The 19,327-nt window shown below is 36.0% G+C and overlaps 1 protein-coding gene across 2 annotated transcripts in view; it reads right to left on the bottom strand.

Moving 5' to 3' along the window:
- HCRTR2 (hypocretin receptor 2) overlaps positions 1–19,327 on the bottom strand; it is a 101,234-nt gene that overhangs the window by 26,313 nt on the left and 55,594 nt on the right. For both annotated transcript variants that reach the window (XM_071218389.1, XM_058307662.2), the window contains 3 exons: positions 15,220–15,398; positions 9,922–10,165; positions 3,305–3,420 (listed from right to left, as the gene is read on the bottom strand). In XM_071218389.1, coding sequence (XP_071074490.1) covers positions 3,305–3,420; positions 9,922–10,165; positions 15,220–15,369 — 510 coding nt within the window. In that variant the 5' untranslated portion in view covers positions 15,370–15,398. The remainder of the gene's footprint in view (positions 1–3,304; positions 3,421–9,921; positions 10,166–15,219; positions 15,399–19,327) is intronic.

The following is a 19,327-nucleotide window of genomic DNA, read 5'->3' as shown; positions in this document are numbered from 1 at the left end:
ATTTTGCTACTGGCTGAATTTATAAGGTCAGAAAATAAATGGATTCTTTTCAAAAAAAATAAAAGGAAAAGGAGACACTCTTGAAATTGTGAGACTTATGTGTTGAAAGATGCAACTGTTGCTCATGTTCGAACAGTAAAATATTATCCTGAGACATACTTTGAGTAACAAGGGTTAATTAACACCCCAATAAGGACTCTTCCTCAGAAAAAGGCTAAATAAAATTTGTGAAGTCTCTGAATCAATTAGGACGGCCTGAGCAAATCCTTTCAGTTGGTTAAAATATGTAAAAAATAAAAATAAAAACAAAACCCCACAGACTAAGGACATAGCTCTCCACAGAAGCTTGATAAGCTGAAATAACTGGCAATAAGTTTAAACAGATATGTAGTGAGAAGAGGTATGGGTAAGGGAGATAGAACTCTAAGAATTGTGGATGTGTTCATTAGTACAAAAACTGAAAGAGATGATTTTTTTAAAGAAAGGTGCTTAAAAGAGATTCTTCTGTATGACACTGCAATGATGGAAACATGACACTATTCATTTGTCAAGACCTATAGAACTGTACAGCACAAAGTGTCAACCATAATGTAAATTATAGACTGCTTAGTAGCAATGCTTCAATATTGGTTCATCAACTGTCATGTCTACCACACTAAGCTAAGATGTCAATAATAGGGAAAAGTGTATGTGTTTGAGTGGGGCTGAGGAGGTTATATGGAAATTCCTTATACTTTAGTGTAATTTTTCTATAAATGTAAATCCAAAACTTCTCTAAAAAAATTAAGTTTAACAATTTTTGAAAAAGAGAGAGAAAAGGAAACGTCTAACATAAAATGCTAGTATCTTGAAGATGGTTAAAAAATATTTGCTGTGCAAATTGCTGAAAAACTATCACCACCATCCCAGTCCCAAGAGGGGACAAAAGAGACTGTGATTGCTCTGATGTAAAATAGCATCTGGACTGCAACTCTAAGAGCACAAAGCAAGCCTAGAAATCTGCTTAACTTCCAATGAAGCCCAATTTTCCTCTCCCCTCATCAGATATGACCAAAAAGGAAAATGGAAAAGGAGTGACCTACTAGAGAGTGAACCCAGAACTACAATATAGACCAGGAAGCTACTCTCAGAAAACTGATGTAGGGCTTCTCCAAGGTTCATTTACTATCCCAATAGCAAGGGAGTCTTGCAAGGATAGCCCATGGATATTTTAGAATTACCATGCACCAGTCATAGCTAGGTATTTCCTACTTTTCTCTTTTAAGCATGGAAATACTTGAGGTTCCTGTTCCACTGTTGTATGTTTGGATGTGTGTCTTTATTTTTGTGTAGGTGGTAGGATGGGAAGATAACTGTTTTTTTTTTAGTTTACAGCTTTCTGGACCAAAAACAGCCCCATCCATACTTTAGGTCTGATGGTGGGATTGAATGGGACAGTGGCAGGTGTATTCTCTGGGAAGGGACAAATACTTTTTGTGAAGGAAGTGAGTGAATATATTTGGCTTAGATGGTGGACTATGAGAGATTGTTTGTTCCTTCAGTAAATGAGGATTATACATCTCTGCCCACTTGCAGTGCCTTCCTGCAGGAAAAGCATATATCCCCAACCTTTTGTTAAGCTGGGCACTTGCTTTGGCCAATAAAGTATGAGCAGAAATGACACATGTCATTTCCACATAGAAGCTGAAAGGGCACTGTGTGTTTCTACCAGCACTCTGCTCTCTCCATACCAAAAATGGTATGTACCAGATGGGGTTTGCTCATTCAGCCCAAGTCCCAGAATGAGAAGACAAATGGAGAAGAACCATAGCATCCAACCCACAGATGCCAACTTATAATGAGTGGGAAATAAGCACATATTGTCATAATCCATTGAGTTTATTTTTTGTTGTTGTTATTACAGAATAGCCTAGAAAAAGTTGATTGGTACATATACTGTATTCTTCTGAGTTATAAAAAAGAGAGCTAATTAGGAAATTATATTTGCACTTATGAAATACTTTCCAAATAATAACAACAGTGTTTTGTGTAATTTACAAATGTGAGAGGGTGGGCAATAGCCTTTGTCAGTATCTCTATAAAATAACTAGTACATGTCTGTTGTTGAGTTCCTTCAATTCATCAAGGCTCAGCTTCAATGTTACCTGCCCTGGATTAGATCCTCCTACTTTAGACCCCCTCCTGGCTTCTTGAACTTATAATTATTAAGGTGATTTCCACACCTTTCCCACATGACTGTGCACCTCCTCTTGACTGTGAGATCATCAGTGCCATAACTAGCACTTTTAGCTTTTATTCAGACATGTTTGCAAAAGATACTTATTATGTCTGATTAATGAATAACTCAAAGAATGAATACATTCATTAGTATAGCAGAATTGTCTAACAAATTTCAGTAGCCCCAAATCAGCATTATAAACAATATCTAAAATTCTAAATTCTGCCTCATTCTTCTCCTATTCCAAAAAGTAAATTCTTTGAAATTGGAGATTTAATCCATTTGTTTAAAAAAATATGTAAATCTCATCAAATGTACAATATTCTGGGAAGCAGACTTGGCCCAGTGGTTAGGGTGTCCGCCTACCACATAGGAGGCCCGCAGTTCAAACCCCGGGCCTCCTTGACCCATGTAGAGCTGGCCCATGTGCAGTGCTGATGCACGCAGGGAGTGCCCTGCCATGCAGGGGTGTCCCCTCATAGGGGAGCCCCAAGCGCAAGGAGTGCACCCCATAAGGAGAGCCGCCCACCGGGAAAGAAAGTGTAGCCTGCCCAGGAATGGCGCCACACATATGGAGAATAGACACAGCAAGATGACGCAACAACAACAAAAAAGAAACACAGAGTCCTGTGCCGCTGACAACAACAGAAGCAGATAAAAAGAAGAACACGCAGCCAATGGACACAGAAAACAGACAACCGCGGTGAGGGGCGGGGGGCGGGGAAGGGAGAGAAATAAATAAAATAAATCTTTTTAAAAAAAGTACAATATTCTAGGCTTCTAATCTCAGGAATCTTTAAAGGCGATTTAATTTGCTTTTTATAAAAAATTAATACTGCTACTCCTATACAAAAATAAAGTCAATTAATTAAAGGGCTTAACATTCAGTTTAAAACTTAAGTCACTAAGGCAGTTCATAAAATATATTCCTTATATATTACTCTAAAAAATTCCTATGCATATTTCCATGACCTCATTTATTTTAGAACACACAATTGTTTGCTAAGCAAAGGATTCAATATAGTCTTAATTTTTTTTTAAGTCTATACTAAAGAAAACACAAGCAAATTATTTGAAATTACATACCTGCCGGCACCACAGTTTACGAAATATTTGCAGATAGGCCAACACCATAAGACAAAGTGGTGCCATGTATGTCACCAGAAAGAAACAGATGTGGTACATCTTGGGGTATATTTCGCCTGGAATGAAAATCAAACAATAAAATCTTATATTATAATTCATGGATATTTTTTACATGTCATCTGTCAATTTCCTTTAAAGTACCTTCTATATGACTTAATTGGCACGTTATAACACAAATGGGAAAAATAATTACAATGCTTTAACTAACATTTACTCAGTGTATGTGTATACATGTGCCAAATGTGAAGTCCCAAAGCCCTAATTTTGTTTAATGTAATCAGAGAGGAATAACAATTAGCCATTTCTTAATTTATGCTATCACAGTCTACTCAAAGTCAAGAGCTCATTTATCAAAAGGCCCCCCCTTTTTTTTTGGTCTTGAAGCACCTAATAAAAATTAATTTGGGTCATCCTATACTTACATTTACAAGATGGGGTATGACTCAATCAAAACCTAATTACTAAAGCTTTCATTAAAATGAGAACAGAGTGTAAACTCAATTGATTTCTCAATATAAGCTCCCTGGAAAAAAAGAGAAACTATTCCTAGTTATATCTCCCAATATAAATGTATGAAAATGTTGGAAAAATGAATACAACACTGGATGATTCATTTTTTTGACTACACAAAACATAGCCAAAATTCCTCTTTGAATATGGTATGTATATCAATTTCTAAAAAATGCTTTAAAGGAAATTTTCCTCATACAGGTATTATTTTTGACTATGTAATAGTGGCTCAGCTACTTTTAATTCAGTGAGAAGCAGGAAACAGAATATATCCTACCCGGATTCCATGAACATTAAATCCAATAACCTGGTATCATTCCAACAGAATGCTAATAAAATAAAGGTTTGTTTCACTTCTAAAAAAATCACACATCTTATTTTGACATTGATATCCCTGGCAATGCATTTGATTTATAATCTTACTGAGGGATAATGCTATCAGCCCCACACATTTTATTTTTTGTTACTTCAGAAAGGACATGTCAAAGTATGAAGGCATGATTTTGTGATCAAATTTGTGGGAAAAGCAATTTATAGTTGGTATTAACCAATAATAATTGCCATGATGACTATAGTAATAGGTAACAGTTAATAGAGCACCCATTCACTTAGCTCTTACTGAATACACTTTAAACACGTGTATGCATTTAATATCCTCCAAAGTCTTGATTCCATAACTTTGTCCTCCAGACTGCTGAGTTTAATATTCTTCCTTCTATAACTCTGTCCTCTTTCTCTCTCTCTGGTAGATTTTTTGCCCCTCTGTATACTTCAGGTCAGAAGGGACAACGGGGAGCATGTGCTGCTATGAGGTCTAAGAAATGAATCTGAGGTGCCATTTCTAGCCTCTCTCTTGCCCAGGTGGCACTCACCTAGCTCATCAATCTCTAACTGCCTTTCAAGTTTATCCTGTAAATCAGGCCAGTTAAATAAAAAGTGACAGATTCCAAGCAGCCTGACTGGAGGAATAACAAACCATCCTTTCCCTTTGAAGTGCTACACCTGTGAAGCATTTGGTGAGCCAATTTCAAAGGAATTGAAGGGTGACCTCAGCACTTTCCAGTCACCTGAGTGGCTTTGAACTTTTATTTGTTTTGAAGAAGGTATCACATGAGCTTCCCACTTAAAAATAGACCTTTGAAGCTTAGATACCTGTGAAGCCCGGATGTCTGCATCAGGCTAAAATGAGTGAGTGGAGGAAGGTAGATTTGAGAGGTAACTCTTTTTTTTAAAGCTGTAGCCATGGATACCACCAGTGTGATAACAATTTGCTGTTTTATATAGATGGGAAACAATGCTCACTCTGCAGTTGACATAAATAGTTGTAAAATATATAATTGACTGGTAAATGGTAAGCTGATCAAAAAATTATACTTGCAGGCTAGGATAGATTGTTTTAATAAAGAGCATATTATAGATAATTGGGGCCTTACATTTCTGATTTCATGCTTAGAGCCTAAACTAATTGATAACCCAGATAAATATGTCCCTGAAATTTTAAATTGTGTAGGTGGACACTATCTTTAAAGAACACATGTACTTGATGAATAACAGCTTCAATGTATTTTAAGACATTTTTATGTACTTAGAATGTAGCCCCACGAAGTTTGTTCCACTTAAGCACTACCTAAATTAAGAAAATGTACTTTAAAGATTGATAATTATTAAAAATCTGTCTTTACTAGTGAACAGGAAAAATCCAAATAAAGTCTTACATGTATATCAAACCAACAAATAAGGAGAAAAGTAGAGTGTAAACTACAATGTAAGTTATAATCCATGCTCTGTAGCAGTGCTCCAAAATGTATTCATCAAATGCAATACTAATGAAAGAAGTAGTTGATGTGGGAAAAGTGGGAGGTATAGAGAGTGGGGTATATGGAATCTCCTATATTTTATTAATGTAACATTTTGCATGATCTACGTATCTTTTAAAAATAAAAAAATATATTAAAAAATAAAAATAACAAAGTAATATATATTAGACAGGCAAAAGTCAATTTCCCTCAAATGAGCTAAGGTATATTATTTAGCCAACATGTTATCTAAAATGCTTATTGGGGATTGCTTGCACAAAAAATATATATTTCCAAATATTCAATTTGAACTGTCCTTCCAGTGTTTATAGGTTTATTAAAGCTCATCTGAGTCCTTGTTTTATTGTTCTCTCCCTTACAAATGTTTTTTTTAAGTTCCTATCAATACACATTTACATATATTTAGTATTTTCAAAGCCTTTAATAGTCCACATGCCATAATTACTTTGACTGTAAAATTGGCACCATTGTTTAGTTTTTCAGGCCACCAAAGAACAACTTGAAATTAGGATCCAAGATCATGAACCCTCAATGACCAGGACAATATTTACAAACAGTGTATGTTCATTAAACATGTTGTATGAATGAATAGTGAGACAGTTATGGCTTTGATTAATGTGTACAATAAGATTTCCTTCCCTATGGAACTATGCATTCACGAACAAAGTAATGAAGAAAGTGTGGAAATAATTCTGGAAAATTTTGAAAATTTTATGTTTGGAAAATGTGACAGAAGCAAATGAGTCATGTACAAATGCATGTTTTAAACATCATTAGAATAAACGTTAACAAACTTTATCTTTTATGTCTAGTGTGCCTGTCAGAAGTTATGGCTTATGGTCCATTTTAGAGAACCCTTAGGTAACAATGAATATAATAAATTGCAAAAATCATTTATCCATATCCTGTTACACATAATGCTTTCAGTAAGACAGGGCTCTGGGTTAATTTGCACCATGAATAGGATAGCATTTGCTAGACTTTCACAAAAGTGATTTGATATATATGGATCATCTGACCATGTTGCTTGCTGACTGTTTTTCCACTGTAATACTGGGTATAGGACATTATGCTGGTTTATTTTTTATTCTTTCAAACAAATGTTTATTTGTCCATTTAATTATTGAGCATGGGCTTTGCTCCAGGCACTGTACAAGGCGCTGAAGATATTCTGATGAACCAGTCACAGGTTCAGCCCTTAAGGAGCTTACAACTGAAAGCCAGGGATGGGGGTCAGGGTGACAGATTTATTAACGATTAGAAAGATGAAAAAAGGCCAGGATGCATGCCTAACTTAGGGAAAGGGAGGAAACATTTATTGAGTATCTATTATCTATCAAGGATTATGAGTGGGGTTTTATATACGTTATATTTAGTCATCAAAAAAATCCACTGAGGCTGGTATTATTTTGCAAATTTACAAACTAAAACTCAGAGAAGTTATCAGTTTACTTTAATAAATACTTATTGATTTAACTTAGGATAAAGACAAAAAATACAATTCATGACATAATCTCAAATAGAAGACATTTCACAACAAATTTTTAAAAATTGAGCTAAATGTTTTTCAGCCTTTAAAGATGCTTGAATTTTAGAGGCTAACACTATAAAATATATTTTCCAATGGTGTTTTTACTTTGTGACTACCACTCTCATGCCTAGGTTTTAACATTTTAAGTTAGACACAGATTTGTAAATAGCCTACATTAACAGAGTTCATGCTATGTAAATATCATTATAAAAAACTGTTTAATAAGCAAAATGATAATAACCTGCTTTGAATATTTTATATTGTTCTTGAGAACATTAAGAGATTAACAATTTCATTTAATATTTGAAAAGCTAATTTTATAGCTTTTATTAAGTTTGATTGTGTGGATGATCACCTCAATTCAATATCACCTTAATTCTAGCTTTTATAAGCATTTAAAGTGATTATGGGCTATTATAAAATCACTTACAAAGAGTTTTTCTAAATGACTTCTCAAGGTTGAGTTTAGATTGTTAGGTATTCAACAATAATGGTCTTTTTAAAAAAGAAAATGTCCCTGCTAGAACTAGATCATAAAAATCCTAGAGGTAGAAATAAGTTTATATATTTATATTTGTTGCCCAAAGGTAATTAGAAAACAAGGTAGCTATTTACTTAATTCACAATAACTCACAGGAAACACAGCTTTGCAATCTTTTATTAATGCTACCTGATCGCTCAGGATAACCAGAACTTATAAATGGAAGTATTTACCAAAAGACTTTATAGAAAATAATACTGACACATATTGAATAATAGGTATTTTATCTAACCGTCATCCTTTGAACTTAGAAAGGATGCCATTTTTTGAGTCCAAACTTTAGATTTAAATGTTCTTTGCTTCATAATCTTGAACAAATAATTTAAGCTTCCAAGGTTCAGTTTCCACCTGAATGAAGGATACTGACCAAGGGATCTTTAGGCTGTTTTTCAAAAGGAACTCACTGTAAAGGAGACACTTCACCATCTGTGCCCAGCCTACTTTTCCAAATTCATTTCCTTAGATTGCCTGCCCTTACATCACCAACAACTGTAAGTCCTGACCTTATTCTTTTTTCAAGATGTGAGGTGTATGGGTTTTCTTGTGGTCCAAAAATCCCTTTCCCCTCTTTCCTTGTTTATCCTTTAATGCTCTGCTGAAAAATCAGCAGCAACTCTGTGAACTTTCACTCAAGTGGCCATGATTGAGCTCTTTCCCTCATTTCTGTCCCTAGCACTTTGGACATACTAAACTCACTATGAACATTTGTTTATTTGCCTTTCAGGCTTACTACATAGATCGTGCTACCTTAAACAAAGTCTATTTCTCTCCAGTTTGGCACACTGCCTGGTATTTCCTAACTACTCAAGATGTTTGAATATTGAATAAATGGGATTTAGGACACTTAAGAACTATCCCTACCATTCTGATATTTTCCATTCATTTTGTTTTTGTCTGCACTGTTAATAGGGAAAATTGGAAAAACTGAAGATGATCCTAAGAAAAATACAGAAAAAAGAATTTCAAAGTTAGCAAGGAAAGGGGAATCTCAATTAAAGGAGAGATATTCTGTGTTTAAGGTAGTAGATAAAGCAAGTTATGAAATTTCAGTTATAATAGGTCCTTTGAAAAGATATGGCATAATCCCAGTGCTTTTTCAATTATAACTTGTGATAATGAAAGCCTAAACCTAATTTTTAAGTTATCGACATTTTCTCCTTACAGTGATCCCATGAGAGGACCTAGGGAGAATTTTTCATAAATTCAAATATCCAAATATTTTTAAATGCCAGATCTGTAAGCCCAGTGCTTTTACGACACATCTTTCTGATAAACATAAACATGTCCCTAATGTTCAAATTCCCTAAATATGATCCACTGCTATATACTTATTCGAAAGAGGCCAGACTCTTTTCCTCAGATTTCATATGATAATTTTGTAACTGGGATATTTTGTCCTGCAGCATCAGTCTCTCTGCTATGCCCAGGTGTGTGACATCAGCAGGCATTGATGCAAGTGTTCTTTCCTTTACTTACAGAAGAAGCTCGATGTCTCTGGTACTTAAGAGTTTGGACCCAAAAGCGCATAAGGCCTCCAAACTTCTGTTTGTTCACATTTCAATAGCATATATGTCAGGATGTGAAACTAGAAAGGATTCACAACTAAAATAGTTCTTAAATCAAATAATAATCATCCTAATGCTAAAGCTCCTCAAATTACTATGTTATGAACAGAGAAAGCAAATTTAGATGATTTGACTCAGATCCACAAACCCACCTCCAGTCACATTTCCAGGCAGGACCTGGCATTTAAAAGGAAAAAGCTGATTGTATTTTGAAGCCCATTAGAAATCTGACACAATGTCGAACCAGCTTATAAAATGTTAATCATTCCAGAGTAGAAATTTCGATTTGTGTCATTGAGTGCTTTTTGTTTTAAAGAACTTGAGCAAAAGTAGTATAACCAAATCTGAATTATGGAATAAGCTCCTCCTTCCACTCCCTATCCGAAAATTATTTAAATTAGACAGTGTACGGCACTTCCAAAGGGCCCAGATAGGTGGTGTTATTCTTGCGAATTGCTTTGGGTTTCAACCCATTTTGCAAAATGATATTAATAAATTCCAATAAAATATACAAGCTTCAGTGGCTATGCTAATCCCGTTTTCAGTTTGCAGCTGTATCATAAATGTAAGCTTGTGGGCCATAATTTACTTACCGCCCCAGCGCTCATCACACACTGTAAAGAGAGTGGTTTTATTGGCTAAGCCGGGGAGCATGGTGCTACACTCCATAACGATGGCCTGAGGAATCATTATAATGCAGGAGACAATCCAGATGACGACAATGCTGTTCCTGGCCCTCTTAGCTGTGCTCTTAAACATCAAAGGGTGGCAGATCGCATACCATCGATCCAAGGCAATGCAGCTCAGTGTGAGGACAGACACCGAGACTGACACGGTCTAGAGAAAAAATTCAAGATAGTGTAAGATAATCACTGTGTGTTAAACGGGTCTCTCAGTATTTTTACCGTGTTAGAAAGATAGTCACAACAAATAACCAGATTCAAAGTTGCTAAAAAGTAATTCATTCAAGTACTTTCTATTTAAAAAATAATAATAACCATGCCAAAAAGAAAAAAAAATACTGGAAATGTATTAAAAATATGCATGTTTGATTAAGCATGAAAAAGGTGCTATGAAAATATTGCAAGTGTTTTTTAATGCCAATTGCTTTCATTTATAACGTAGGATTTTCTGAAGAATTACCACCATTATTTTGTCTTGCAACTTTTCCATTGATTGAAAAAATCATAGTCTCAAATGGGAGAAACAAAAAACACATATTTTAAGTCTGAACTGAAAAACCCTCTAACTTTCTCACAGAGAATAACATGAGGGTCTGTCATTTAAGAAATTGCATTAGCCTTTTTGAATAATAGAGACTTCATTTCATATTTTCAAATAACATACATCAGTTTATTTCCAACATGTTGCAAGAAAGGAAAGCACGAGACATCTTAAAAGAGAATGTCCTAGGTGATGCTGTAGGGACAGTTACCGGACATTGTATGTCCTCCCATGGCCCACTGGGTGGACTGTGGGAGAGTGTGGGCTGTGGTGTGGACCATTGACCATGAGGTGCAGTGGTGCTCAGAGATGTATTCACCAAATGCATTGAATGTCTCATGATGGTGGAGGAGATTGTTGTATGGGGGGAGGAGTGGCATGAGGGGGTGGGGGGTATATAGGGACCTCATATTTTTTTAATGTAAGATTAAAAAAATAAATAAAGGCAAAAAAATAAAACACACACACACACATAAAGAGAATGCTGTATATTTTTGCCATCACTGCTAGTATGAGCAACTTTCCTCTGAAAATCAGAAAGGCCCAATGTGTCCAGATTTCTATATAATTAACAATACCAAAGGCAAATCTTTAACTTGGAAGATGTTAAGCATGCCTAAAGCCACGTGGCCATTGGACCTATGACACAGTTTAGGTGATTATGTTTAGTGTACTCTCCCATACAGGATAAACCCTTGGTTTGACATGCCTCTTCAATTCCACACTTTAGAAGAGAGCCCCTTTCTCTTTTCTGTTATGTTTTATTACGCATTATTTATTTTCTTCTCAGTGCTTGTTACAGGGTGCAATTAATTTGCTTAATTTACTTATTTATTCTCTGTCTCCTCTGTTGGAATGAAGCTTTATGGAAGGAGGGACAGCTATTTTTTCTTCCCCACAACTGTGTCCCCAGTACCTGGCATTGTGTTTGAAGTGAGTAAAGTAGTTAAATATTTTTTGAATCAATAAATAGTGGTACGCTTTTAAGAAAGTGGATGTGTTCCGGTTGTATTCCTCTTTTTTTTTTTTTTTTTTTTGTATCCAACATTGTCCAATCTGTGGTCAGGGCATGTATCTCTCTTTATCACATCAGGGCCTTTGATAACTTTAAGAACCAGCACATCATAGTGGAAAGGGCTTTGGGTTAGGCATCGGGATGCCATGGATATTCTCTTCTTCCACTAGCTAGCTGTGCAATGTTCATTCACCCACTTTACAGCTTTAGGTCAAGCACGTTTTTACGTGCAGTGCAGAATAGTGAAGAGTCCTAGAGAGCAAAGGCTTAAGCTATGCTGAATAATTGGAGGTCAATTTGATTTTAAGTGTAATCTTAAAGTGTTAGACCCTATCAGAGAGAGCTGAGGTTGGCTAGTGTCTCCTGAGGATCCGCTGGTGCTACCTTAGTATGCATGCAAGTCTCCTTCTCAAATCAATCTCCCCCAGCCCCCAATTCCATTCCTTCCTTGCAAAAGAGTCAAGCACCCAAGTATCCCCAGGACTAACACCATCCTGGGAGTAGAACTGTGGTAGATTAGGTTTGTACAGTCACCAGGGCTGGATTCATCATCTCCAGCCATTAGAAGGGACATCAAGGCTTAGTGATTTCTTATCCATGGATTCTTATGACAAGAGTTGAATGGGATAGAGGTAGCATGGCTCAAATTGGAATGCCATTTCTAGTATTTTCCTCTACTATTAGATAGCAATAAATAATCAATTCAAACCGGTTCACTTGGAAGACTGACATCCAGTGCCAACAATGAGACCAGGTGTAGTGCCTCTCTTTCTCATGGCAAAATGAGAGAACATACTGTCCTGGGTAATCTAACAGTAGAACCCGTTGAAGGACCCTTGGCAATTACTGATTTAACACTCACAGCTTCAATGACTATATTTGCTGATGTTTAAGAACACAAGTATACAATTAGTATCCAATTTACAAGATTTGGGGGGGATATGAAACTGTATGTCATCACAAGCCATCATAAATGAGAGGTCTGTTGCTGCTCTTCAGTTCCAGGACGGCATTTCTGGGTGCTTTTTTCATTTAGATTCAAGTCAGCATGATAGTGAATCATTTGAGAAATTAATCTAGTATGGACTATGAATGTTGTGGGTGAAGTAGAGTGAGCTGATGGGGACTTCCTTCTGCCTTCAGGTATTTGGCCTCTCACCTATACCATGAATACACTGTGTGACAGTACTTTTGAAGAAATTTTTGCTAGAAAAGAACTTCAGAGACCCATGAAAAGTGGAAATGGAAATTTTGCTAAATCACAGATTTGAAAGACAGGTATTAAATATTGGAGGATGGAGAAAAGTGTAACTGCAAGAGAGTAAACCTGTCTAACCACACAGCACCCAGCATCCACATATCAGTTGACTTTTCTTATTTTTCTGACATTTCCTATTCAGAGACTCCTGTGCAGTGAAAAAAGAAAAAAAAAAACATATGAAAAAAGTAGCCAACTGCTTCTGCCAGTAATGGAAGAGAAATGAAATATATGATAATTTTCCAATAAATACATGATACTTATTCTACTAGCATAATAAATGTTACTAGCCTTGGATTTTGGAATTATTTGAGATACAGAAGGGTCATTTTAATTATTCAGCTATGGTTTATTACACTTGTGAGATTTTAAAGATTTTTAGAGTATGTCAAGTTGTACAGCATATCACTAATAAATCTGTAGGTTGTATTGGGTTATATTTAAAAGAAAAAACATGCATATCATAGCAAATCAGTAAATTTCCAAAGGATCTATAATACAACTAAATACCCTGAAAACTTGACTTGGCATGACATAATTATGAATTAAATATTCAGTAGGACATAAATTTCATATCAGGGATAAAAGGTATCAGCTTTGGAATAGCATACAGAGGAGAAAAAAATAACTACTCAAACTTACATAATAGGTTTATTGTCCATTGGCACTGTTATTTACACTTGATAAAGTTCCATGGGAAAAGAGTAATAAAAATTAAGAAAACTTGGAAATACTAGTTTTACCAGTGTACCATTCTCTTTGGACATTGACAACTTTTCATCAAGAAGTAATGTTGAATGAGGTAATGGAGAACTCTAGTCCTTTTCAGCTGACTTTGATCTTGCAGTTAATCAGTAATTTTCTTTTTGGCCCTTGAAAAAGAAGATCAACTGAAGGATATAGCCTGGATACTTTTCATAGAGAAGCAGACAGAAACTCTCAGAAGATGAGGATGTTCCTTCAACTGTAGGACATGCTAATGAGTTGTGTTGTGTGAAAGAGCACTGTGAAAAACTGTAAATAGAGATTCATGCCCTGCTCTATCCTCTAGTGCTCACAGGAGACTGTGGAACTCCTAGTCTATAAAAGGTATCTCTGTGCACTGGAACAGGACTGCAAGTACCATATTGTGCTGCCCCCTCCTTCCTCACCCCACTCCCTACCACAGATTCATCTGATTCACAGAGGGAGCACAAAATGTGCTCAGCCATTTGAAGATTCTGGGCACCTGGGGCCCAACTGAAACTGAAGAGGATCCCCAAGATTCCCCCCGGGGTGATTGTCAGAGTCAAGCGAAATGAAAGAGCTAGCTGGAAGTCCTACAGAGATGATAAACTATTAGACTTCTCTGCTATTTATTATTCCCTGTGTCTCCATGCAAACGCTGTCAGAGACATTTCTTACTGATTTGGGTTCCATGAGGATATTTTTCTATGCTGTTCAATATAATATTTCTCTCAATATAAAAATAATTGTTAGAGTTGATGTTTGTTGCCTCTCCCAACTTTTGATTATTTGGAGCATATTTTGTGCCCTACCCTCCGCTCATATAATCACCATTTGAGAGGCTGGATGGATTAAGGACTGAGAGAGGGATGGCAATGGGAACCCAAGTAGAGAGTAGCGACCTTCCCCATTGCTGTTCAAATTTCTAAGTGGAATTCATTTCTTTGGGTCCTCTGACTATAGCTACTGGCTTGGGAATAATTTCTTCAAAGCTTTTAGAGGTCTTAAATAATCGATCATAAAATTACTCTCTGAAAATGTTTGGTCTCATTTTCTAGTAGGGTTGTTAGTCATACAAATCCATACTTTCCATACTAAGCAATAAAACATCCAATAATAATGATAATGATGATGACATGTTTACTGAGAACTTACTATAGTCTTAGAAGATCACTGTCATCCAGAGGGCATCACGTGATTTATATAAATGATCTAAGTAAACTTTCAGAACAAAATCATATGAAATAGCTATAATTAAAATTGTTATCCTTTTAAAGTAAGTGAATCACAAAGACTTTACGTATTTGGCTAGATGCCATACAATCAGTGAATGGCTGAAGAGAAATTGCAAATCTGGTAGTTGAACTTCAGAACTCACTCTCAAACCTTTTCACTGTAGTGTTTGACCATGTCGATCTTAAATTCTCAGTATGAAATGAAATCACTTATAAGAACAGACAGCCCTTGATTATTTGGATGGGGAGTGGCATCAATTATCAATTTGCTTAAACTCCTTATTTTACAATGGGGAAATTAGGGACCAAAGAAGTAAAGGTTTTGTACAGCACTTAACTCACTAGTCAGTTTACTGGAGACCTGTGACTATGCTTGAAAACACCTTTTTCAGTAGTGTTTGTGTTTGAACTTCAAGGTATGAAAAGCAATTACCTGTAAGTAAGGAATCACTTTACAGAGGGACTGTCCAAAGAACCAGGTCTCAGTAATATCCACGACCAGTGTGGCCGGAAGGCAGGTAATGGTCACAAGCACGTCAGCAAGAGAAAGGTTGACTATGAAGTAGTTGGTCACTGTCCTCATGTGATGGTTCTTCCACACAGCTATGCAAACTAATTTGGAAAGAAAAAGCAGTAGTAATTAGGCGAAGGACATAGGTGCCAATGAAGACATACTGTAGAGCTAATGAATAATCCTGCAAAGTCCACAGAGAATTATTGAAAAGCTAAGATAATTTAGGGCTGTGCTATGTTTCCACTGACCAGTAAATTATTGCAAAATGTTGACTGCATGTTTGAAATAGGTTCATTTGCTTTACTTCTCAATGAACCATATGACCATGTTTACTTTTATTGAGTTTTTAATTGTGAGTCCCAGGAGTTAAAGAACAATATTTGGTTCATCATTTTATTCCCTCAGTACTCAGTATGCAGTAGAATATCTGGCTCCTCAGTTCTAATGAACTGTGTTTGTCTCATCCAGGATGTTGACCCATATCTGCTCATAGTCTCTGCATTTGGGACTTTTCATAGATGAAGAGGCTTAAAAGACAAAGTTGACAATTATTCAGCCCCCATTCCTGCCAAATATTGAGCTAAATGGTTCAAATACTTAGGTTGTTTAATCCAGACAACAATCAAAAGGGAATATATTATTGTCCACATTTTGCACATGCAATAACTGAGACATAGGGAATCTGCCTGTATAAGTCATATGACTCTTAAAGCATGTAACTACAGTTACCATTGAGAATGAACTAATAGTGAAAAAAACGGTCTTTTCATTTTACATGTAGCCTCCTTTGGTGAAAGCAAAGGGACTATACCAAAGCCTGCACAAGTTTTAAAAGCTCAATCCTCTCTCCTTTCTATTACCCTTCATGGCCTCTAAACAGTAACTCAAATCAAACATACTTTTCAATACTTTCACAGCCAGGTCTTTCTCATTGCCTCTCAGTACATCTCCATGTTTAAAAGATTTGCTCTCTCATTCAGTTGCTCTTTACTGAAAGAACATCTAGTTTCTCCTGCCACTGTCCTTCCCCCTGTCTGGTCTATCCAATAGTCACATAATAACTGGCTCCTAAATTAAATAGGTGTATCACTGCTACCTGTATCAACTGATGGGTTTTGCTTCACTGAAAGATGCTGTGAATTTACCTGGGGTATCATTAACCTGTCAGAGCTGTCACCTACCACCCAAATTATGTAGTGATTAGTAACCTTATACAGTGGAAAAAAAATAAAAGCACATTTGTTAAGTTAAAAGTTACCAAATGGAATTTTCGTTCTGCCAGTTATTTACCATTAATTCAGAGTTTCATATGCTGAAAAACTGCTTTTCACTAGCTCCTAAAGCTGAAATTGCCCTTCAGCCATCAACGTATCAACAAATGACAAGTGAAAAGAATACCTGAAAATCTGAATTAAATCAAAATTAAGTTATGTTGAAAATGTCACATCTTCCTCTTCCTCCTAAAGCTTTCCTACATGAAAATAAGCACATTGCCCATCCTACAAGTTGATGAAGATATTATGGAAGCTTATCGTGATAAAATGGACAAAATTATCACCCTGCTGGTACTTGGTCAACAAGTGGTCCAAATGTGCAACTTTGGATCTTGAGAAGCTAACATGACTTTTAAAAAATACAACTAGTTCTAGTTTGACTTTCAATTCTTTATTTTGGGAATGAGGGATAGCAGCAATGGGGAGAGAGTTAGTGCATTATGTATAAATAGTATTAAAGCAGCATAAACTGCTATCTGAAACAAGAATTGCCTCTGCAACACACCTCTCCATCTTGCTTGAATTTACAACATGCTAAAATCCTTAAATTCATTTTGCGGTGACTTTAGAATCACTAGAAAGTTCTTGTTCATGTTGAGTTGAAATCTGGTTCTCTTTCATTTATGCTTACTGGTTCTTAATTATTTCCTGGAACCCAATGAATAAGCCATTGTTTTTGTACATTGTACCCATTCAAATATTTGAAGTCATTGGCGATTTCATTTCATGTCTTTGCTTCTCCAGGCAAGATATCTCCAGAACCTACATATATAACAGCAGGGTTTTGCAACCCTCATCATCCTGGTCCCTTTATTCTAAACACAATCCAAATTATCCTTTTCCTAAATGAACCATCCAGAACCCCATGCTCATCTCAAAGTGCATATCTTCTAAATTTGTGTGGGTCAAATATCCATTTGTTCATTCACTCAGCCATTCAAAGTATTAACAGTACAAGGTAAACTCCCTACCCTCTACCTACCAAATGTATGCAGAGCTAAACACACCCTCTTTTCCTATAAACATACCCTGGACTTTCTATTTCTATCAGCTGTAATGTCCTTCCATTTCTGCCTGGTAACCTATACTTGAAATCACCAAAATATCTCCTACCTCTATCACTTTCTTTCTTTTTCTACTGCAAATACCTATGTCAGATGGGCTTAACCCTTATCTCGAGTACTATAGTGACCTCCTAAACCCTCCTATCTCCTACCTGCCTTACTCTTATCAATTTTATCCATTGCTGTCATTCATTCTAGTTATATTAACTTATTCATTTCAATAGGAACTCCTTTTCTTCTGGATTTTAATATCGAGTCCTCAGGTCACCATTCTACCACTGGGTTCTAGTTGAACTTTCCCCCTATACCTTGCAATGCTCTCCATAAACTACTCATACATTCCATGCCCAGGACATTGCACATGTCATTCTTCTGTTTGGAAATGCCAGTACTCCATTTCCACCCCTTTCTACCCAGTTAAATCCTATCCAAATTCATCCAAAACAAATCCAAACAAACCAACAAAAAAGTTATTACTTCACAAAATTCTCTCCTAGTTAGCCTAACTCAACATGGATTCTTTCTTTTTGAAACCTTATCATGCTTTATGTCTTTCCTTGTCATAAATCACATTCTGTAATTATTAAGGGGTTATTATGGATATTTGTGTATTTTTCTTGTCTCCTCCCTATTGGCACAAAATTTTTTTATCTTCATAAATTCTTCCTCTTTCTCTTTTTCTTCTTAGCTTTTATAGTTTTTCTCAAAACACAAACACTGACTAGAACACACTTGGCAATAAGTATTCATTGAATTGGTTTGCTTGTAGATGTTTGGTATGTTGCTGCCACTGGTATGGTATATTCTCCCACAAGGACCTTTAAAAGGAGGGAAAAACACCAATGGTTGAGCACAGCATTTATTTTTGTCATTCCTTTCAGTAAAATCTGAAAGCTGGCAGAGAATTCAGTTGCTTGCCAATTATTTTCTTGGGCATCGGTAAACTATGGTCTTCAATTCTCCATGCTCTGAACTCTGATGGGCTTTGATAAATCCCAAGATCTGAACTTGCTGCTGGATTCCATCGGATTTTCAAGTCAATTCTGTGAATGACCACGGTACACAATATTAAGGTTAATTTGCAGCTAAACTTCACTGCCTTCACTGACCAAGAACAAGTAACAGAAGGCAAGGATGCAGGTACAAAGAAAGCCCCTTCTAATGTTACTATTTTGAAATAGTAATTGCTGAAATGCAGAGGTGCCAAAAAGATTTTAAAAATTCCTTTCTTCATTTCTATTTCACCCCTTCGTATGGCTTACCATCACTTTCTTTATAAGAATCTGACATTCCACCTCTCCTGCCCTTTTTCTGCAGGACTGACAAATGGAAAGTGGCTCAGTATGCAAGGGAATTTATGTAGCCTGTGGCACAAGGAGAGATTTAAAAAATAATAATCTTTAGGAGATAACCTTAGCTATTTTATTGTATGGGCCAAAGATTAAACTGATTTTCAACTAAGACAAGAAAATATTAATTTTAAAATAGTCTTTTCCATTTAATCTGCACTTACACGAAAATAGGTTTTATTCAAATATCAGCTCCCATATGAACAAAGTCACTTTCTCCCTCAAATCAATACTTGCACTTAGAAAAATTTAATAAGGTGATATACTTTTAATCTACTGTGGCTAATGACATAATTAAGAACCTGTAAACTGCATAGGTGATTGCATCTCTTATGAAACA

The sequence above is a fragment of the Dasypus novemcinctus genome, chromosome 11 (assembly GCF_030445035.2).
Source record: "Dasypus novemcinctus isolate mDasNov1 chromosome 11, mDasNov1.1.hap2, whole genome shotgun sequence".
Lineage (NCBI taxonomy): Eukaryota > Metazoa > Chordata > Mammalia > Cingulata > Dasypodidae > Dasypus > Dasypus novemcinctus.
This window is presented reverse-complemented; position numbering and strand designations above follow the sequence as displayed.